General features: G+C 33.8%; 2 protein-coding genes across 2 annotated transcripts in view; one reads left to right on the forward strand and one right to left on the reverse strand.

Annotated features, from left to right (window-relative positions):
• Nucleotides 1-23,761, reverse strand: part of LOC108904894 (retinaldehyde-binding protein 1-like) — a 121,733-nt gene that overhangs the window by 79,261 nt on the left and 18,711 nt on the right. The gene's annotated exons all lie outside the window — the stretch shown is intronic.
• Nucleotides 1-23,761, forward strand: part of LOC108904895 — a 79,806-nt gene that overhangs the window by 18,011 nt on the left and 38,034 nt on the right. Inside the window, exons 3-8 of the mRNA XM_023454403.1 lie at nt 559-888; nt 2,439-2,822; nt 5,427-5,667; nt 9,199-9,365; nt 9,635-9,787; nt 22,597-22,814. Coding sequence (XP_023310171.1) covers nt 559-888; nt 2,439-2,822; nt 5,427-5,667; nt 9,199-9,365; nt 9,635-9,787; nt 22,597-22,814 — 1,493 coding nt within the window. The remainder of the gene's footprint in view (nt 1-558; nt 889-2,438; nt 2,823-5,426; nt 5,668-9,198; nt 9,366-9,634; nt 9,788-22,596; nt 22,815-23,761) is intronic.

Raw genomic sequence — 23,761 nt, forward strand, 5'->3', positions numbered from 1 at the left:
TGACTTTTTCCCGTTTTAATATTTTATTTTAATTCTGAATGAAATTGGTCTCTTCAGTTTTTTTCGTAAAATAAAACATATTTTATTGCAAGTTGTGTACTTCTAATTTCTATAAATGTAAATATTTCTAAATAAAATATAACCTCAAATTTCTAGTATCAATATCTTTGAAATTCTTTGAAATAATAAAAATAAATAAGAAATTAAAATTTAAACACTGTATCTCGGAAACGAACCATATTTCGACCTACCTAGAGCACCTAATTCACTTTTAGCAAAGATCAATACTTAAATGTAGCCACGATAGTTAGATATTAACTATTTCTGCATTTTGAAGATTGATTTTTCAAGTGGGTTTCTTATAAAAAAAAATATAAAAAATATTAATAGAATAAAATTATATTTAAAAAAGTTTAATATTTTACAATATTTCGAATTTATTTGAATTAACCTAACACCTTTAAAATAAAGTAAGACACGCTATTTTGTTGTGAATACTGTTTTTTTATGAGTAATCGTAAAACACCCTGTATACGACACTGTCCGGTTCTCTTCTAGGAGCCGGCCTGGCCACGAGCGTCAGCTCGCACGCTCTGGGCGAGTGCAGCCCCCCGATTTCCCCCATAACCATGTCCCACACGACGCCCAGCATCTACCCCACCAACACCATGGTGGGACACAACTCCTACCAGACGGGCACCACCAGCATCTCCTGCGGCTACCTGCCTTCCAATCCGGTGGGGGTGAGCAGTTACAATCCCAGTTCTACGCAGTACAACAGCCTGGGTCACCACTACACCAACAAGTCCAGTTTGATGGGCGCCACCATGAACAGTCTGGGACACGGGGTGGGTATGGGCACCACCTTGGGACAGAGCAGCGTACTGGGTAAGTGAAAATTGGCTCCGTCTTAATTTGGACTCATTAATATAGGGTGTCTCGATATTCCGTACAGGGGTGTGACTCATAATTCTATTTTTAGTAGACCTAATTTCAAATAACATGGCTTTTACCCAAAAATTATACAAATTTAATAAATTACAAAAAGTTATTACAAAATACCGATTTTCATGTCTTAACTTCAAGGGTTAATATAATACTACAAAAAAAAAGAAAAAGAAAATGTAGATTTGAGACATTATTTTTACAGTATCTCTCCTAATTTGAAAGTTCATCATTCGCTGTATAGCGGCTAATTAATTTCAACACTTTATATCCTAATTAATCATTTATGAGTGATTTATTTTTGGCACTCAATATTTAGTTAATTAGAAACCAAGTCTGAGTAAAAAATGACTCAATAATTGTTCAATTTAAATCATATTAGAGAAAAAGTCAACTCTAAATTGGTTTTATATACTCAGAATTGTCAAGTCACTCAATTGATAGTTAGCAGTACCGAATTTCAGTAAAACTCACTCATTTCTGAGGCAATAGTTTCACTCAGTTGTACTCACACTAATAGAGTGAAAATTTCACTCAATGGGGTGTGGACAGAAGTTGATACATTATTGAGTAAAATTGAGTGAAATTTGAGTGAAATTTTTTTACAGTGTAGAAATTTGATATTAATAAACTTATTTTGTATATTTTTGACTGAAGAAAAAATTTGATAATTACCAGTAATTTTTATGAAGGGACATTTAATTGCAGGTTTCTGGAAAAAATTATTTTGTTTTTTATGAAATGTATCACATTTTTAATGACAATTAAATCAGAGTTGTAACAGAAATGCATTGATAATAATTAATAAAATAATTAATTCAGCTGAAAGTATTAGAAAACACAGAAAAAAGAGGAAAAAATGTAAAAAGTACCAAATATAAAAACTAATCTGAAACATGAAAAAAAAAATTGCATAATTTATTTAAATCGATTTAAATTTAAAATAAAGCTTATCTAAGTTACTTACAAAAAACTAAAACATTTGCTAACTTTAACATACTCTAGATTCAAGAATCTTCATTAGATCCGCGTAGCAGTAATATTGAGACACCCTATATTTAATATACAGGTTGTTAATTATGTGCGCAATCTGTGAGGAATAAATCTTGATTTTAAGACAAAAAAATTCATGTAAACATATCCTGTAGGCCCGTAATGTCTCTGTTTTCGTGTCACAGTTTGTTAAAATAATGCACGTATTTTCTAAATTTCTAAATTTTTAAAGGCCATTTGAACTCCTAAATTTGTTCAAAAATGTGTTTTGAAAATTTTGCCCCATATCCATTAAATTAAACATAATATAATAGGTATTTGCAGCATGTCATAAAAAAAACTTTTTTTTCAAATTTTAACATGAAATCTATAAAAGATTTATTCCTTAAGTTTTATGCACACAATTAACACCATGCACTTGCGATAATTTTGGATACAAATATTTTTAGGAAGAAAAAACCAACTTGTCACGTTCCTACCTCTTGATTTTTGGCTTCCAGGTACTTCCTTGGCCCAAAACCTTACCTCCATGGGCGGCGGAGTCATGGGCACCTTACCATCGAGCCTGGGTACATCCTCCATGGTCCCCCCGACCAGCTACACTCAGAGTTCGATACCCAACACCACGTTCGTCAACCCCCTGTCGTCCAACCCCTCGGCCCTCCAACAGACCTCCTTCAACAATCCCACGTTCAGCAACCCCGTCACCAGCACCCTGAACCAGTACAGTTTGCCGTACAGCAACCCCATCAATCCCGTCACCACCACTTTCAGTAACAACAACGTCACTTTCTCGAACCCCCTGAGTTCCCAGTTTAACAGTTTGCCCCTGACCGGAGGCCCGATGAGTATCAAACTGAAGCCGATAGACGATGTAGATCTTGGTGAGTGTAATTTTTATTCATTCATTTCTCATAATGTTCTGATAATATATTCACTTGAATTTGTTGTAAACGCCCAAAAGAGACGGCAAGCACTGTATTGTTTAATTTCTCGAAGTACCAGTTTCCAGCTTAGGCGTTTCCTTTCGTGTCATATGCGTGCAAGAGGTAAAACGCGTTATTATCTTCACAATTTAGTTATCCCAGTAGTTTTTAAAATGGATTCGTTTGTGAGTGTTCGAAGCAAATCTGTTAACAATAATCAGTGTAGTCGAAAGCGAGCAAATTACAATAAAAGGGGTGATATAAACTGTCACTTTGTTACATCAAAATTTTACAATCATTGCTGAAATGCGTTGTATAAAACGAACAAACAAAACTGTTCGAAATACAGACATATAAGAACAACATAATATTACATATACAGGGTGTTGAACTTATGTCAAAAATTTAAATGGGTGAAAAAGGAGCAAAAACTGAGTCAACTGTTGTCACAAACTTGTATCGGAAGTTTAAGGTCATTGCCAAAAAAGCTAATTAAGAATGTGTTTAAAACTGTTTTGGAACTGCTGAAATACATGTGTTTTATAGCGGAGAGTACTTACAAAAAATTCTGTAACACTTTTTACGAGTTTGTAGGTTTCTTATGAAGCCGAACTGTATTCGAAAGTCAGTTTGTAGTACATTGTTGTAGTGATTGCTGTGCTGTTTTTCTAGAATACATTTAATAGCCGTATTTTCAAGTTTTCTTTTGGAAATGACACATTTATTTAGCAATCGCGAATATTATATGTTCATAATTTATGGCGAAGCAAACGAAAATGCCCATAGAGCTTGTCAAGTGTACCGTGCAAGATGTCCTTAACGACGTGCTCCCGCACCACGAACATTTGTTGGACACCAGTGAAGTACAACCGCGTCGAGGTCGTGACGGTGGCCCAGGGTGACCATAAGGACCTTAAATATCGAGGAAATGATTTTAGATTTCGTCGAAGAATATCCGCATCGTAGCACCAGAAATATCGCACACAAGTAAATATTTCGCACACTTTTTTCGGAGAGTGCACGACTTTCTAAACATTACTTTTTCCGATCGCTGGATAGGCTGCGGCAGCCTAGTTAGATGGTCCCTCCGGACCCCGGACCTCACCCCTATAGACTCCTTTTTGTGGGGATATGTGAAAAGTTTGTGTATTCCACGGAAGTTCGTGACATCGACCAAACTGCGACATTCGACCAAACTGCGACATCGATTCGAGAGGACGTGGCAATGTTGCAACGCGTGCGAGCGAATTGGATACGTCGCGCTGAAGCTTGTGTGCAAGCAAATGGTGGATACACCGAACATCTTCTATGAAAATCCGCAGTTCGCAAAAGGTGGCTCCTTGCAATGTTGAGTTACTCCAGATTTTAAAATTACATTTTATTAAACACAAATCCGAGTATTTACCTCATTTTGACATAATGGATATGTGGCAAAAATATATGACAAGTTCATTAACACTCTGTATAAGTCCTGATAAATCTGATGATTAGTACTGGAAATATCCTATTTTACAAGGAATTACTTTGTAAAACAATTCCAAATGTCCCAATTTCCTGCAAATGTAGTTAATTTCCTGTACAATCCTGGGACGGTTAATGAAATAATTTGCATAATGTTGTATAAAACACGCTAATTGTTAAATAAAAACAAATTTGGTAGGTAAGACAATCTCTAAATTTGTGCCTATATGATTTCGATGAAATTATTTTGAGTTTTACCATTTTTCCATTCGCCATTGGTAATAACACAACCTTATATTACTGATTCCCTTTCCTGACATGGATGTAATCTACGTGATTCGACTGCAGATGAAGGAAAATTCATTAGAGATTCACCTTTCATTGATTAAAACCTAGAGACGTTTGTCTCTTAATTTTAAATTCAAATAAACCAGCTCCACTCTGCCTCTCCTGGCGTCTTCCTTTCTCTCCTTCGCGGCATTCCCCCTCTGTCCATAGAATAATGTTTGAACCGATGTTAAAAATAAATCATCGATAAATTCAGTAATAGCTCTCTTTATGCGACAACTTCAAGGATGCGAAAAAGATCCTTATAAAGGATGTACCGAAAGAAACGCAGGATTTCATATGAGGGAAAAAAATGTATTAATTAAAAAGTGGGCAAAGTTTTTACATGTTTTTAAAGGGTAAACATTGCCATTTGGCATACTCGATTTATTTTAAGAAAATTCTGTATCGCGCTTTTGTCTACCTGCGGCTGAATTTCTTTGTAAACTCTCCAAATTTCTGCCTTTAATTCAGGAATGGTATTCATTTGAGGACAAGAAACTTTGGACCGAACCTGTTTGGCAACTTCTTACAGTTGTTTATTCGGGGCGTTCTTTCTGTCGAAAATTCCACGTAATTGCGCACAGTCTCAGCTACACACTCTCCGGAATTAATTTTTACAATCTTCATTCGCTCTTCCGTCGTATAGCGCTTCATTTGATCTAACGCAACATGTTGACTACTGAAGATGGACTGTGGTAGTTCAAACGTACTCTTCCTGTTTTAAATATATTGGACAACTTCCGCTTCTATACGTTTTCTCGTCTCTTTAAGGTACTCGACGGGTGGCCACCCCGGTAACTCCCCATCCGCCCCCATGGGGCGGCACTACCATGTCTGGCATAACGGATCTAAGACCCAGGATGCTTACCGACGGCATGGACTCGGACTGGAGCGGCTTGCACGGTGGTACCGATAGGAATTACTTGAATGGGCACAATCCCGTCTCCAGCGAGGGTCAGGTGGACATGCTGGACATCCCCGGGAAAGGCAGGTGCTCCGTCTACATAGCAAGGTGAGAATTCAAGTAGCAACTGTTAAGTAAGTAAAAAATAAAAAACATTATAATTATTTTTTAATACTAGTATCATAAATACTTTGCCTTTATCAGTATTGCCAAATTCGACATTATATTAGAAAAAACATTCTGTTTTAGTGAAATATTGAATTCCTTATCTGGCATGTAAGCGGATAATGTCTATTTTACATTGTAATGTGTTTCAGATATCCGCTATCATTAGTGTGTGTGCAAATAAATGATATCGATTCTATGTAGTGCGTTTATAAAGTATCATTTTAAACAAAATTATTGTTTTACCGAAATTATTCAGCATGAAAGTTTCAAACTCTTCAATATCATTCAAATAATGAGGGTCCCAAAATTCACGCAAGAAGTAATTTTGATAGAAAACACATACGCACTCTTTTGTCGAAATTTTCCATGATTGTTTTGCATAAATACGATTAAATTTCGTTGATACAGCGCTCATTTCCTCCCCCAAGGGTGGTTTAAGCTTGTTGGTATAAACTTTAAACTTCCCAGAGGAAAAAATCCAACAGCGTTAAATCCCATGATCTGGGCGGGAAATTCTGATCACCAAAACGGGAAATTACACGACCAGTAAATGACTTGTGCAGTAATTGAATTGCTTCTCAGGCTGTATGGCGTGTTTTGTTGAAACCACATGTCGTCTACGATCATATCTTGTAATTTAGGCACAAAATACTGGATTATCAGTCCCGGTAACGAGTACCAGTAACTATTATTATCCTACCAGCCACAATTTCGGCCCACTGATGCCTCCAACTGAAAATCCGCACCAAACAGTGTCACGTTGTGAATGCATTTGTTTCTCAACGATTTTTCTGAACTCCAAATAAGATAACTTTGTCGATTAAAAAAGTCATCAAGATGAAAAAACGCCTCATCTCTGAAGATGATTTTGTTCGAAAAATCAGCATCCACTTGTTGTTCCATAATCCATTCAACGAACTCTCTTCCCTCTGCGTGGTCAGTAGGCTTCAGTTCTTGAGTTAACTGAACTTTGTAAACATGAAGATGCAAATCTTTCGTGAGAATCCGCTATAGAGAGCTTCTCGAAATGTCCAATTTTTGACCATGACTCTCAGCAACACTCTCACGGTTTGATTCGGTGTTTAGTATTGATTGAGCGACTTGTTGAAGGACGGCCAGGGTATTAAGATCATTAATTGATCTAGTTTCCCTGAATTTTTCAATTAATTTTTTCACGCTTAATGAAGTTAAATCACTATTTTGTACGATAACTGCGAAATATTCATTATTTTAAAAATATTGCTAAACAATGGAAACACGTTGTTCTTTGATGTAGTGCTGAATTGTCAGCTGTCAGCTGTCATGCTGTCTTTTTTTTCGTTGGCAACACTTTACCGCACAAATGGCGCAAAATTTAAATATGGCGTGAATTTTATGACACCCGATATATTATACATATATTATTATTATTTGCCTTTAAAAGTATCGCCTTCCTCTATACGTTCAATGGAGATTCTCAGTTGTTCTTAAATTGAAAAAAATTTGTACTTCGATAATAAAGTGATGAACCCGCTCCATTTTTTAAAGGATGATTTCTAATTCTACAAAAAGAACTTTTATGACAAAAAAAAATCGGATTGAAAGATGAAATTAGGGGTGGTCGGCTTTAAGGTCTGGAAAAGGGTTTGCTCATATTTTTTTTTTCCTAATCATTTGATAGATACAGAAAGCCATGTTTGTTATTTTTCAAGTTATGGCATTATAAAATTTGAAAAATTAAAAATTAAAATTTAAATAGGAAAAACAACAAAGAAAATCTAATTATGTGGAAAATAATAATTTATAATTTATCTACCACTTGTTTAGGAAAAAAAAAAATTTGCACATATAAAATTGGGGCATTCCATGCCAAATCGACCACTTTTAACCCTGAAACTATTTTATTGTTTTCTACCCCATTGAAAACCTGAGAATTTTTTCAAATTTTTTTACCCAACTCAAAAAAATATGAATTTTTGAAAAAAGTAGCTTCTCTTTAAATTACCATAATTATTTCAAAAATTGAGTTATCGGGACGTTTTTTTTTAATTTTTGTTTTATAAATGTACTTTTTGAAAAAAATAGATCAAAATTATCTGGACCTATCTTCACTGTTTTTTTTTCAATTGTTGAAAAAAACGAAAATTTCTCGATGATTACCGGTTTTGATTTTTTTTTTTTTCTTTTTAAAAACTGACATTTTTTATAAATCCTCAAATTTTTTCAGTGGTGTTTTTTCGTTTTCAATATTTTTTTATTGATTGAAAAAAAATAATTTCAAATTTAGCTTATTTCACATACCATTTTGAAAATTTTTGAAAATGTATATATGTAGAATTCCAAAATTGAAAAAATATATATGAAAGAAATAATTGAAACGTGAAAGAATTTCGATTCTTTTTGAAAAAGTTAAAAAAATAGAAAATCGTTTTGGATATTTTTTTGTATATTTTTTTCGAAAACCATCCAAAAACAAAGAAAATGACAAAAAAGTTGTTATTTGGTTAATTTTTGGACGAACAGTGGGTTTTAAAAAAGACGTAATTTGAACTCAAATAAATCATTTTGAAACTATCCTCTTTTGACTCGTTGAAATTGTCATCAATCGCTGCATAGAATAAGAACGATCGTAATTAGTGTTTAAAGATATCTTTTTCTCTTGAGAAATGACAACTAGCGACATATGTATTTATAATGCCCCTATTAATTCCGAAACAAATAACTGTTCTTCCAATAATGTGAGAAAAGCTAAATTTGAAAAAAAAATTCAATCAATAAAAAAAATAGAAAACGAAAAAAATACCACTGAAAAAATTTGAGAATTTTTAAAAAATGTCAGTTTCTTATAAGTAAAAAAAAAAATTTCAAAAATGGTAATAATCGAGAAATTTTCGTTTTTTTTTTCGAAAATTTAAAAAAAAACTGAAGATAGGTCCAGATAATTTTGATCAATTTTTTTTCAAAAAGTACATTTAAAAATAAAAATTTTGGAAAAAACCTCCCGATAACAATATTTGAAAAATTTTTGGTTGTTTAAAAAGATATTTTTTTAAAAAAATTCATAAAATTTTTTGAGTTGGGGGGGAAAGCTTGAAAAAATTTCAGGTTTTCAATAGAGTAGAAAACAATAAAAAAAAATTTCAGTTAAATCGAAAGCGGTCAGGGTTAAAAGTGGTCGATTTGGCATGGAATGCCCCATATACATACAGGGATACACCACAAACGACATATACACTCTTTTTTAAAGCTTCACCAACTCGGTGCCAGACATAAATATTAAATTAATCCAAAATAAATAAAATAAAAACAAAATTAAACCGTCAACGTTTTTTAAGTAGAATTCCGTCATGTTCCGAACGCTTCCGAAGTGCAACGGAGGTTAGCCACCGTTGTTTTAATGCAACGTCGCCTTTGAAAGGGGATACGCCGAATGTCCTCGCACCTGGTATAAATTCGTTCACTTAAAAACTCAATAAAACAATTTTTTTTCAGATTTTCGTATGATCCAGAGCCAGACGCAGAAGAAGAGCTAAGCATTCAGGCCGGGGATTATCTGCTGGTGTGGGGTGAACCCGTGGGTCCTGGTGGATACTTGGATGCGGAGCTGCTGGACGGTCGAAGGGGTCTCGTGCCGGCTCATTTCGTCCAGCGCCTCATAGGTAAGAAAGAATTCTATCGTGAAATATGGTTAGTTCGAGTGGGGCCTGCAACCCACTATACACTCGTATACTGGGTTGGCGAAAAGTGTATGATTATTATGAAAGTTTGCAACACACCATACATACTTGTGTATGGCGGGTTGCGATAAAAAAAGAATCCAAGGTATTGTGAAAAATGAGCGTCGGGTTAGTTACATAAAATTTAATTAAATTAGCATTAGAAAAGACAATATTAGTTGTGATTTTGCTGCTAATGCGTTTTTTTACAGGCGACGATCTGCTCGAGTTCCACCAGGCGGTGCTGAGCACCCTGAGGGAAGAGGAGATAAATCAGGAGAATTTCGCTGCCGACGTGCAGAGGTTGAACGAGCTGGCGGAGATGTCGGAGGCGCAGGAAGACGAAGGGCCGGAAGGTGAGACAGGTAGGCATTTTCCGCATGTTCTCGACTCATTTTGGTTGCATCATAATAAATGTTCAAAAAGTCAAATATAATCAGAATATGAACGAGATAAATAATTTATTGTTGTCAGGTTAAACAAAATCATTTTTCAAATCTCAGGTCTGCTTGCAAACGACGATAACTTTTTGTAAGTTAGAGAAAACAAGATGTTAAACACATCAAAAATTTCAAATTTCTTGTACGCAGACTTGCGACGTGAAATATTTTAATTTATAAATACATACAGGGTGCCACAAAAAAGAAAATAAAGCCGTTAGCCACAGAGGTTCTCCGCCAATAATAATTCGCTTGCAAACAGAACGGTACTTCACAACTGTAATAGTTTTCATTTCGTGCTTATCATTCGCGGTTAAATTTTGTTGCCTTTGTATATGTTAGCTACTAGCTCTGATTAATCTAATAAAGGGCTGAATAAAAAAAGGAAGAAAAACATATAGTCCTCTGTTCAGGATTTTATATCTTTTTAATAGCAGCTGTTTTAACTTTCCTAAATGCGTCCTTGAACACTTTTATGAACACGCCGTGGCTGCCTGCAATTGTTTACTTCGTTGGAATATGTAAAGTGACCGTAGTATGGTCCTTTTAAATTTGGTCAATGTCAAAGTTCAGTTAATATTTACATACTAAATACAGTGCTTTAAAAACATATTAACAAATATCTTTTAATAAAAACTATGCCTGTCCTCATACCAATATTAGGTAATATTTAATATATCATACAAAAAAAAGTAAAAAGAAAGTGGACTATTTATTTGATTAAAAATATATATTTCAGATTAGTGTTTTAGGGAACACGTACTATTAACCCTCAAAGGTCACACTAGTGCGAATTCGCACCACCGTTTTTTTTAACAGCTGGCATTTCTCAGATTCGGAGGGTTCCCCCACCACGATAATTCCTTCTATAGCCCAAATAGTCGAGCCGTACCACAGCTGGCCTCAGTCTGTTATTGTCGCTCAAACTAGAGAGTCTGAAAAGTCCGATCGGTGCGAATTCGCACTAGTGTGACTTTAGTGTGGATAAAAGTGTGGGTGAATTCATATATCATATAATCTAGAAGTAAAGTGAATTGAAATGCAAATTTCGTTCGTTTACCTCGTTTTACGTGTCGAATAGACTAGAACATTTATTTAGTTTTGTTAGTAATTTTTCAAACATTTTTTTTTCATTACCAGTTTAATTAATATTGTAACATGAATTTGTCAATATTTATGGATAATATTGTTTAAATTAATATTTTTATACAAAAGAGTGCAAAATAAACATCAATTTACAGAAAAGTAGCCAAAAATCACAACTTACTATATTCCAGATACCGGGAAAAATGGATGTCACTTTATCAATATGGGATATTTTTTTCTTAAAAATATAGCCTCTCAACTCGAAAATACTTTCTTTACTTTTCCTCTAACCATTATTTATATAAAAAAATAAGAAGTTAAAAGTCATTTTTTGAAAAATGGTTTTTTTCTTTCACATTTTTTATTTAACAAATTAATTTTTTTCAAAACTAATTACATCACTCGATTTCTCGGAAAATTTTACCCCAGTCTTGATTACGCTAGTTTCGTTGGCAAATAAAGAAGACCTAAAGTTTCAAAGTGGGCAAAATCCCAATTCGCACTAGTGTGACCTTTAAGGTGTCCCACCCTAAGTGTGACCTTTGAGGGTTAACCCTGAAAAGGGATCTCTACTTAAAGTTACATCAATGATAGACAATACATCGGCAAATTTTGCTATGAAATGAGTTTTTATTTATTTAACCCACAACTTAAAAAAAAAAACTAGGACACAATTGCATATTACAATATTAACAACTCTGTTGTTTTTTAAGATATTAAGTTGATATTTTGCACAGACCTTTACCTTCTGTCGACACATCTTTTGTGTAATTTTGGTCAAAAAAAATTGTTGCGTGAACGGAGAAAAGGGTGGTCGTAGTACCCATTGGCCTCCCCCAACTTTTTCTTGCACAGGCTTATGATTTAAATATATTGCTAGGTTTTATTTGTTAGGACTTCACATTAAAAAAAGTGTATATCGACAAATTGACTTTATTTTAGTAAGGTTGTAGTTCAATGTTCTAATTTACTTAATCCAATTTAAAAAATTTAAATTTATTATAAATATTTTAAAATAGTTTCAAACATCAACAACAATTGAAACAATATCTAAAAAAGTTACAAACTCTCATAAGCCAAACCCAAAATTAAAATTTTGCAACAGTGAAAAAAAGAAAATAAAGACATTTTTGGTAAAAAAAATCAAGATCCTTAAACTATAAGCATGCACAGGAAAAATATACCTACTACAGGAAGAGCAATTATTTTTTTGACCAAAATTACACAAAAAATGTGCTGGCGTAAGGTATGTGCAAAATTTCAGTTAAAAAAAAAATACAGTTTCTACACTCTATATCTTGAAAGATCTAAATGAAAAATAGTATAACGGAGATCCTATTATTTTCGCTCAAAGAATCTGTGGTTAATGGCTTGATCTATTTTTCGTAACATCCAGTATGAAATAATTGACTTTTTTATGTATTCTCATCATACTTTAATATCAAAATTGCAGAAAAAAACATTTTGACCGTCAACTTTATTGTTCAATTATAGTTTTGTACTAAAATTTAGAGGACTGATACAGGGTATAAGAAAAATTAAACCGCACCCCTTATATGAACACGTTTTAATTTTTAAAACACCCTGTATATTTTTTATTTCTGTTTTTTTGGTTTCAGTACCACGCTTAAAAAAAAATTATTAAAAATAAATACATAGTTTATAACCGTTAAGAAAGTTTCATATAATTATAGTATATTTTTTTTTAAATAAGATTATGCAAAAGTTTGAGATATAAAGTAACTCGTTTTTATAAATATGGCGCACTCAGTACAGGTACACCAATGTAAGTAAAGTTGATTAAATGAAATTAGACAATCGATATAGCTTTTTGAACATAGATTTTTTCCTAGGTTAGTTTTGCTGTTCATGCCCATTAGTCTAAAGGCGTTACTCTTAGTCAGCTCAAAAAAAAATGCAACATTGTCACGGTACTCTCGATTAACTAGCGAGTTGTTACGGTTTTCGAAATGTTGCATTTTTTATCGGATATAGAATTTAGTCCCTAGAAGGGTCTAGGTAATATTTACTAATATTTGAACATTACAATATACTTTTTAGCTTGTTCGAGTAGGATTTTTTAAAAGGCCAAAACCTAGAAATCACGGAGAGGATTTAAGCTTAAGATCGTTTTATTTTCTCTTAGCGCGTGATATATGTGGTCTGGCTTTAAGGGATGACCACCTTGTATAAAACTTTTTCTTCAATTTTTAGATGCACATTACAGAACAAAAATCGTTCACTGCAAGGGGAAATCCGACACTAATAAAAATATGATTTTTTTTAAACTACATCTTAAACTTAAATTCCTTGTGTAACACAAAATATAAATTTTTATTCTATTATAAAGGTATTAAGGTCGTATAAATTCAAAACATTTATTCCTAAAAAAATTCTATCAAATGATGTCAAACAATGTATTTTGATACCAAAAATTTAGGTATGCGGAAGATATCTAACCTCAAAGACAAGATTCCCAACTGTTTATAATGCGGGAAACAACTACTCTATGGGCTACATAACCCAACTAGCACTGAATTATAATGTCGTGGATTTTGGTAGGTCGAAGGTGTATTCCACGTCAGGGCCCCACGTTGGGCGCCAGATCGCGGATTTGGATAGGTCGGTTTAGTTATGCATTTTGATTGATCTGACTAGTTTGCGGTGGAGTTGACCTACCATCGTCTTCCCTGAGCATATTGAGATTGTCGTAAACCCTCATAATGGGTCCAGATGGAGCGTTTTTGTCTGATTCCATTTCCACTTGAGGTGCGGAAATATTAGTCGCCTGCTTGTCGATGATGGGGTTCCCAAATATGTCGAGCCTTTGTTGTGTGCTTTGGGTCGATGTTCCACGTTCTAATTGTTTTGGTTGTCCTAAGACGTACTTTGTGCACGTGCACTTTATTTTAATAAAAAGTTGTATGATTTAAATGTTTTGTGTAACGGGTTTTCAACTAAACCCTGTATATGCTTGTTTATCACTGGCATGGCGGATTTGTTACGCTAGTGTCTGAAAATCACTGTCTATTTGCATTGACTAAAATTACTTGAGTTTATAATGTACGGCCTCCTTAGAGTGCCGGTACGGTAAGCTTTAGAAATTTTGTATGAATTGCAGCGTAAGATCTCTATATGACTGGCAGCATGAAAGCAGCTCGGTTTGGTAAATTTTAGGAGAATTATAACGCGAAATGCGGTTTCTTAAAAAATTCAAGTGTATAGATTTGCTTAGAAGTATGCAATGCCATAGTTACTTATACTATTTGAGATTCGGATCGAGTACATACTCTGGCCAGGCATCCGCGCTCTGGTTATTAAACTGCGGGAAACCTGAGTTGACGTTCGTACACTGGCTGAGTGGATTTCGCTAGGCGGCCTGATGTATGATCCAGTTTAATTCCAGAAATTTTGGAGCTCGTCCTCTGCGATTACGGCCGTCTGTGAGTGGAATGGTTGAAGGACTGAAAATGATTTTAGTTAATACCGACCTTAAGGCCCTTTAGGCGTGTGAGTTTGAAGTCTCTAGAATATTTTTATTTTCGCCGTATTTTGAAAAGGGCGGTGAAAAATGTTGGCGCTCCTCGCGTTTATCAGCGACCTCGGGGGTTCCAAGGGAACGGATTACTCTCGGCAGCAATCGTTTCATCCGGTGGTTTGGCGGGTGATTTTTGAAAACATCGGTGAAATTTTCGAAAAGTAGCTCGTCGCATGCATGACAGCATCGTTGTGAGTGTCTCTGGTACGATTCATTGCGACGGAGCCTCGCGGGAAATATTGGAAAGGTCGGTGAAAATTAAGTTCCTCTTGAAGAATTGTTGCGGGTATTAGGAACATAGGTGAAATTTGAGAATCCAAGACATATATTTGAAAGACTGCATTATTTAACGAACTTATATCTACTGCTTACCTAGATTTTTGGTGTCCAAAAAAAAAAAACTATTTGGCTTCGTTGGGTTGATTTTTTTTTATTTATTTGAATTAGCTTAACACCTTTGTAATAGATAGAGAAAAAATGCCAGAGTTAATATTAAAATGTTTTTGAAAACAAAAGTGTAAATCACAAATACCTTTTTCTGGGGGTCGGCCTATATGTATAGTTATTTTAAAAGTATTTTAGTGCGTTCAGGAAATGCTAGTTTTCGATTTTTCAGCAGTTGCGGTAGGTAAAGCCAGTTTCTTTGTATGAACCGCTTACTTGCACCTGTTTAAGAAATCATAGACCGCTTATTTCATATGACACTACTAGCAATTTAGTTTAAAGAACTATATGGTATGGCTTACTTTTACTATTTTGCGAATGGCTACCCATCGACCATTACACTTAATGAGGTCAATATAGTACACCGAACATTTTATTTTTATAGTAGACAAATGTTTTTAATTAAATATTACCTCTCAAATGTATTGGTTTAAAATTTTATCATCACCTTGAGCCCATGACAATAAAATTGAAAGAAATGTATTTTATTTCTATTTTCAAGGTATATTTTTTTGTAAACGGAGACATAGATGATAGATAACGTTTAAACTGGTTTTAACTAAATCCTTTTACAATTAAAGTATTTTTAGTTAAATCGTAATTAAAATGCACCTAATAAAATGACCCACAAAGGGTATACCAAGATGTTTGAGAGTTACCATCGTTCTATTCTAGCTTTATTTATTCTTCTTGGATCTATATTTATGCTTTTTTATCTCTCCTTTCCTGTACAAAAAATGCTTCTTTTTTAAACGCACCTTCCACAACACACAACTTCATCCACAATTGAAATGGTCTTTGTTATAATCACAAAGCAACAAAATTATTGCAACATTAAAAAACGGCCCTAATTTTGAAGATAATTTACTCGAAAACGGTTTCTTTTTTATTTAATTCCCAGTATTAACGCTAAGTTAAATATTTTTATTGAAATTTCAATTTGCTGTATACAGGGTGGTCCGAATTTTATGCAGGAAACTTCGAGGGTAGATAGATCTCTAGATAGATAAAAGGTGTTTGCCTTATAAACATTGCTCTGGAACAGGCCCGTTTTAGAGATACAGGGTTTGAAATTGTAAAAAATAATTGATTGTTTGTTTATATCTTAGGAATCTATTAATCGATCTCAATAAAATTTGGTACAGATAATCTATGATTCCCTAACATATGAGCTCTAAAGGTACAACCAGTGGTGTATAACTGGGCAGGGCTCATCCCCTTTTTTATAAAAAAAAACTACGGCAATGCATTTTTACAAGTTATTGTAACGGATTTATATTCTAATGCACAAAATACGTAAAAAAGGTAACTTGAATTTTTTCCCTAAGATTCGCCGTTTTCAAGTTACTTATACCAATACAATTCCCTTGTTTAGACATTTCTAACCATAATATTACAAGAATATTTATGTTTATGCTTAAAAGTAAGTGGGATTTGTAAGCACATCAACAAAATTCTTTACACTCGTTTCCACACCACCTGTGAGGTAGAATTCCTTACGCGTTTTAGTTTCCCCTGGAAGCCTAACCCATTATCTTTACAAATAAGAACAATTTAAATCAAAATAATACTAAAACGAATTTTCTGTGAACGTGTGGCTCGGAATAATTCGCAATAAAGTTGGTGGACCTTTGTTCTTTCCACCCCATCTAAATTCCCAGTCATTTCTAAACTTTCTAGAAAACCATCTATTTGAATTATTAGAGGATGTTCCATTAAATAGAGGCATAATGTTGGTCCCCTGATTACTCAACTTTGCCCCCATCTAAGCTAGTTTGTATCTCTTATCGTTTCCGAGATCTGGATATGAATGGATGGCGCTCCTGCGCATTCTGCGAGAATGATGTAAGAATGGCTTAATAAAAATTATATGAGGCGAGGGATAGGTAGAAAATCAAATGCCAATGTCTACCATAATGGTGCAGGAGGTCCAGTGTCTTGGCCAGCCAGATTGCCATATCTAAACCCCTTGGACTTCCATGTTTGAGGTTATCTGAAAAGTAAAATTTACTCTACTCCAACAGATACAAGACCACAACTAATGCAGTAAATAGAAGACGGGTATTGTTTCTTGTTTAGTTGCTGTTACTTGGTAAATATATTTTTATTATTATTTTGATTTAAATTGTTCTTATTTGTAAAGAGTATTAGGCCTCCAATGAAAACTAAAACACGCTAGGAACACTATCTCACGGGTGATGTAGAAAGGAGTGTAAGTAATTTTGTTGATATACTTACAAATTGCTCTTACTTTTAAGCATAAACAAATATTATTGTAATATTATGGTTAAAAGTGTCTGCCACAAGGAGATTGTATTGGTATGAATAACTTGAGAATGGCGAATCTTAGGGAAAAAATTAAAGTCATCTTTTTACGTATTTTGTGCTTTAGAATATAAATCAGTTACAATGACTTGTAAAAAATGCAGTGGCGTAGTTTTTTTTTTTGTAAAAAAGGGGGTGACCTATGTCCAATTGTACACCACTGGTTGAATCTTTAAAGCTCATATTTCAGGGAATATAAGGACTACTATCATACATTATATGTACCAAATTTTATTGAAATCGGTTAAGGGCCTCATATTCTTTAAATTGTGTTTTCCGCAAAGACAAATAATTTCAAACATTTAATAACTGAATAATCTAAAGCTTATCAGATAATAGGTATGTTGTCATGCCATCTGGTTATTTTCAAAGACGCCGCAATAAAACGAATAAACAGGTGCAAAAAACGATCAAACCATCAAGGTTTTAGGTACTGAAATCTACGAAAATACTAACTTTTTTATATATAATTCCACATGTAAATATTCTTATAACATTTACTTGCTTAGTCCTACATATAAAATTGTTTACTTTTATTTATAAGTACGTGAAAATAATTCTTAAAATGTGGGGTTAGAATAACAGCAAACGCATGTTTTACAAACGCTTTTTTTTTAGTTATTATTTTATTTGAGTAAATTTAAATGGTAACAATGAATAAACAAAACATCAAGGATTTTATTTTTGCGCTTACTTTTGTCCTACACGTTTTACTTTTAAAGATTTCAGTACCTAAAAACGCCAGAAATTTCACTATTTCTCGGCCGGGAATATGGCCACCTTAATAAAAATTATATGAGGCGAAGGATAAGTAGAAAATCAAATGCCAATGTCTACCATAACGGTGCAGAGGTCCAGTGTCTTGGCCAGCCAGATTGCCATATCTAAACCCCTTGGACTTCCATGCTTGAGGTTACCTGAAAAGTAAAATTTACGCTACTCCAACAGATACAAGACCACAACTAATGCAATAAATAGAAGACGGGTATAATGAATTAAAAGAAAACCATCACATAATATTAGATTCAATTAGTTCCATTAATAGAAGATGTCAGAAATGTATCGATGTGGGTGGTTCGCATTTTAAACAATTGTTGTAAATACACAACGTTAATTTAGTTTCTTGTTTAGTTGTTGTTGCTTGGTAAATGTATTTTTATTACTATTTTGATTTAAATTGTTCTTATTTGTAAAGATAATGCCTCCAGAGAAAACTAAAACACACCAGGAACACTACCTCATAAGTGATATGGAAAGAATTTTGTTGATGTGCTTACAAATTGCACTTACTTTTAAGCATAAACATAAATAGTTTTGTAATATTAGATTTGAAGTGTCTGCCACAAGGGGATTGCATTTGTATGATTAACTTGAAAATGGTGAACCTTAGGGAAAAAATTCTAGTCACCTTTTTTACGTATTTAGTGCATTAGAATATAAATCCGTTACAATAACTCGTAAAAAATACAGTGGCGTAGGTTTTTTTTTATAAAAAGTGGTGACCCCTGTCCAGTTGTACACCACTGGTTAAACCTTTAGAGCTCATATTTTGGGAAATGCAAGGCCTACTATCGTACATTATTTGTACCAAATTTTATTGAGAGCGGTTAATAGATTTCTGAGATATAAACAAAAAATATATATTTTTTAACAACTTCAACACCCTGTATCTCTAAAACGAGGCCGTTCCAGACCTATGTTTATAAGGCAAATACCTATTATTTTAAGAGATCTATCTGCCCTCGAAGTTTCCTGCATAAAATTCCGACCGATATATCAAGTAGGCCACCCGAGGCCCATCTGACGGAATAATTTTTAAACTGTATATTTTGAATTTTTAGAATGTCCTCATAACATTTAATAATAACCCTGCTGGAGGGGTAAGATATTTTCAAAATTAANTTGAACTAAATATTTTTTTAATTTATACTTATTTACACCCATTCAAATGTGAACACCTGTAAATTTAATGTTATAATACTATATAGTTGTTACGATCTCAATTGGAACCGCATAACAACATTTAACTCATAAGTTCTACGGAATCCATAGACGTCCAGAAAAATTTAGCCCTGTCTCGTCTAGATACACTATATTCCGAGCTATATTACCAAATAATTACTATACGATTGTCAAGTTTTTTATGTTTAAAATTATAATCAGGATAATTGCTTAATTTATCTCGAATCATGTTTAAAGTAGGAACTTTATTTTCTTTATACATACTCGTATTATAAATTGTGTGCCGCATTACATCTGGTAAATAGTCAATTTTTTTTAATTTTATATTTTTCCGTTTCCTCTTTGTACCGTGATCAATCCTTCTTTAATTACACGATAAATTGGCCTTTTTTGGATATCTTAGTTAATTCGTTAATCCGTTTCCTAACGTTTTATCACATTGTTCACTATTTTCAATTTCCAAACATTCATATATATTTAATATAATACGTTGACTTTTTACGTATAAATCTTTGTTTTTAAACTCTGAGTTTGTTTCAACACTTTCGACAAAAACCTGTTTCACTATTTGGGGATTTTCGGAGTTATTTCGTTATCCTCCGCTTCAAAGAGTCTCCAGAAAGCCACGCTAAATTACTAGATAATTACATATAACATTTATTTTAATAACTATTACCCTTTACTGGTTACGATATGAACAAATAAATCAACTAATAAATAATAATACGTACTATACCAACAAAATACCCCGCCAAACAATGCTCTGCACGGCACTGGCAAAGCGACAAAGCTAAGTGAACCCGTGTACCATACAAAAAAATTATTTACGACCTAGTGGACCAAGACAGGTTTGCTTTGATGACCAGCGTGCCGCCGTCAATTCTACATCAGGCGGACTAGTTTACTAATATCGGACTCGCCGAAATGTTATACGAGTATAAATTACGAGACACACCATGGTCAAAGCATAAGAAGAAATTTCAGGAGACATGCATACAGTCCTGTGCTTTAAGATTTACAGGTTCCAATTGACATCGTAACAACTATACTACACTTCCCAAATTACATTGAAATATCTTTAAAATAATGTAATTAAAAAAAATGCTACAGAGGTAGTTTGATCTAACTCGGTTTATTTTCACCCTAGGAAGCTACATTTACAGTATGCCCCATTTGCTTCCGGACATCCTGTACATAAATGTCCTCTAATGTATTTTCACTTGAAAACAATCGTCTCCTGGAAAATTTTACATGATGAATAAAAAAAACACACCCAAAACATGTTTTCCTCTATTAGTCCAGTCGGCAGAGGCCGAAAAGTTACTGTTGGTGACATTTCCTTGATAACTCGGAAATAACTACACAGAAATACTTTAAATGATGAGTACAATAACAGGCTAATTTGCTGACAAAATATTATATCAGGAAAAAAGTTATTAACAATTTACTCGTGAATAATTTTTTTTAGTAGTTTTCGTTAAATAACTTCGCGGGATGACTTTGTACGAAAAAATGCTTAGACATGATTTAGTTCGTAATAAAAATAGTTAGAAAATGGCGGTGGTCCGATTATGAAATTTGTAATAATAAAGCCGTGAGATTGAAAAAACGGTATAAAACGTCAATTTTTTAAAGTTCCTGTAAAAATGTCAATTATAAACAAAAAGTGATAAACCTTTTGAAAACTATAGCTCAATATATATACAATAATGACGCTAAAGCCGAAAATCAGGAGAGCAAAACTTTTTGTTCTATAAGGTTTTATACATCCATAGGCATCTGAAACTCGAAACTTTGCCAAATTTGTTTGAAGTTTTGCTGACACTTGAAATTTGGTATACACATAGTGTAAATATGCAGAAACCAAAAGCAATTTGCAAAATTCAATTATCTTCATTTTTGCAGCTTTGGTAAGGTTTTATACGTCACCCTAGTTTTATACGTCACCGTTTTTTTAATTTTTGGACGTATATTTATGTATATTTATAAAATATTCCATTACGGTAGATTAGCCAGCATAATTACCTACAATTTAAAAAAATATATATTTTCATCGTTTAGATCCTAAGCTACTTAACATTTTGCGCCTGTTAGCCGTAGTCGTACATTATTCAACATATTAACATAAAACAAAATCGTACGTGTGGGGTAAACCTTTAACTTTTCATTTTCGAGCGCGAGCTCCGCTCTTCGGCGCTTGTATACTATTAGAAATATGCAACAGTAAATTTAAACAATTGTTTACTTAAAGTTAAAGGTTTACCCCACACGTACGTTTTTGTTTTATGTTGATATGTTGAATAATGTACGAGTATGGCTAACAGGCGCAAAATGTTAAGTAGCTTAGGATCTAAACGATGAAAATATATATTTTTTTAAATTGTAGGTAATTATGCTGGCTAATCTACCGTAATGGAATATTTTATAAATATACATAAATATACGTCCAAAAATTAAAAAAACGGTGACGTATAAAACTAGGGTGACGTATAAAACCTTACCAAAACTGCAAAAATGAAGATACTTGAATTTTGCAAATTGCTTTTGGTTTCTGCATATTTACACTATGTGTGTACCAAATTTCAAGTGTCAGCAAAGCTTCGAACAAATTTGGCAAAGTTTCGAGTTTCAGATGCCGATGAATGTATAACACCTTATAGAACAAAAAGTTTTGCTCTCCTGATTTTCGGCTTTAGCGTCATTATTGTATATATATTGAACTATAGTTTTCGAAAGTTTTATCACTTTTTGTTTATAATTGACATTTTTACAGCAACTTAAAAAAATTGGCGTTTTATACCGTTTTTTCAATCTCACGGCTTTGTTATTGCAAATTTCGTAATCGGACCACCGCCATTTTGTAGCTATTTTTATTACGAACAAAATCAGGTTCTCAGCATTTTTTCGTTCAAAGTCATCCCCCTGAGTTATTTAAAGAAAACTACTAAAATTTTTTTTTTTCACTATTAAATTGTTAAACACTTTTTTCCTGATGATAAAATACTTTGTCAGCAAATTAGCCTGTTATTGTACTCATTATTTAAATTAGGCCTGTGTAGTTATTTCCGGATTATCAAGGTTTGACAGAGGCCGAACCTCTACCAACTGGACTATATAGCTTAATCTCTTTTTCTACCTTCTATGCTCGCTCTCAGCTGTTATCTAATTCTTCTTTACCTCCTGTGTCTTAAGCCTTCTTTCTCTCACTATCCCCTTCTTATTTTCGCCGAATATCTCAAACTTACACACCTCGTTCGATCTCACACACCCCGTCCCCCCCACTGTCGAGCTGACTAAAAACAGAGAAACGACCTTCCGACCGTTGGGTTGGCCCCCCTCTGCACCTGTAGCCTTAGACTGACCTAGCTTTGACCTCCAGCTGACCTTTTCTTCTCGGTGTTAGTGCCGGCCCCCAGGCAACTCACCCTCGAGCGGCAGCTCAACAAGAGCGTGTTGATATCGTGGACTGCGCCTGACGGGACGGGGCCAGGGAATCAGATCGAGAGCTACCACGTGTACGTCGACGGAGTGCTCAAGACCACCATCAAGGCCACAGAGAGGACCAGGGCTCTGGTGGAGGGGGTGGACAGCAACAGGGTGAGTGGTTTTGTTTACGAATCTTTTTTTTTCTCGGTGCAGTGCTTCTGTCATCACGTATTATTTACTGCAACAGATTATTTGCACAGTGTATACGAGGTTTGATCAAAAAGTAACGGACATTTTCGAATTGCGCTTGTTGTATGTTGTCTATCAAGTTGTTTCTTTAAATTTTGTTCAGAGAAGGCAAATTTTCAATAAATACAGACAAAGAAAAATGAAAATTATGCCACAAATACGAGTAAATAGCTTCAGATAATATTTTTCTAAGCTTCAACACCTTGTATAGAACTGGTTCAAGACACATTAAAGCTTTTTAGTTTAAAATAACCCAAGGAATAACCTTTTAAAGTTATGACATATACTTAGAAAACATCCTGTATATTAACAAATATACAGGGTCGCTGATATGTATGGAAACGGTCGATTATCTCCTAACGTAAGATAGCTATTGAAAAATCATAAGACACAAACGTTTTAGGGTTTTTTAAATCTGTTACAATAAAGAAAAATTTGGTATGCAGGGTCAGTCATAAAGTCGTAAGGAAACAAAGATGCTTTTTCTTTAATGAAACACACTGTATATTATTCCGTATTTCAATTCTCCCCGAAATTCTAAACAAAATTCATATACTACATTATGTACCTAAACCTAACCGTTTTCAAAATATCGAACTTTGAAGATCATTTTCTTATAAATTATACAATAGTATATTAAACAACAAGCTTTGAAAACGACTCTTTGCACACGAGCGAGACATATTGGTGGACCGAGCCGAAGGCGAGGTCCACAAGTCGAGCGAGTGTGCAAAGAGATTTTCAAACGAGTTTTTTACGATACTTTTTATACGACTGCAAACAGAGACCACAAAAATCAAATTTTAATTTAAATCGTTTTTATGACTAAAATTGCCAACGCATTAACAAAATAAATTAAATACAACTTT

Source organism: Anoplophora glabripennis, unplaced genomic scaffold, assembly GCF_000390285.2.
Source record: "Anoplophora glabripennis isolate ALB-LARVAE unplaced genomic scaffold, Agla_2.0 scaffold197, whole genome shotgun sequence".
Lineage (NCBI taxonomy): Eukaryota > Metazoa > Arthropoda > Insecta > Coleoptera > Cerambycidae > Anoplophora > Anoplophora glabripennis.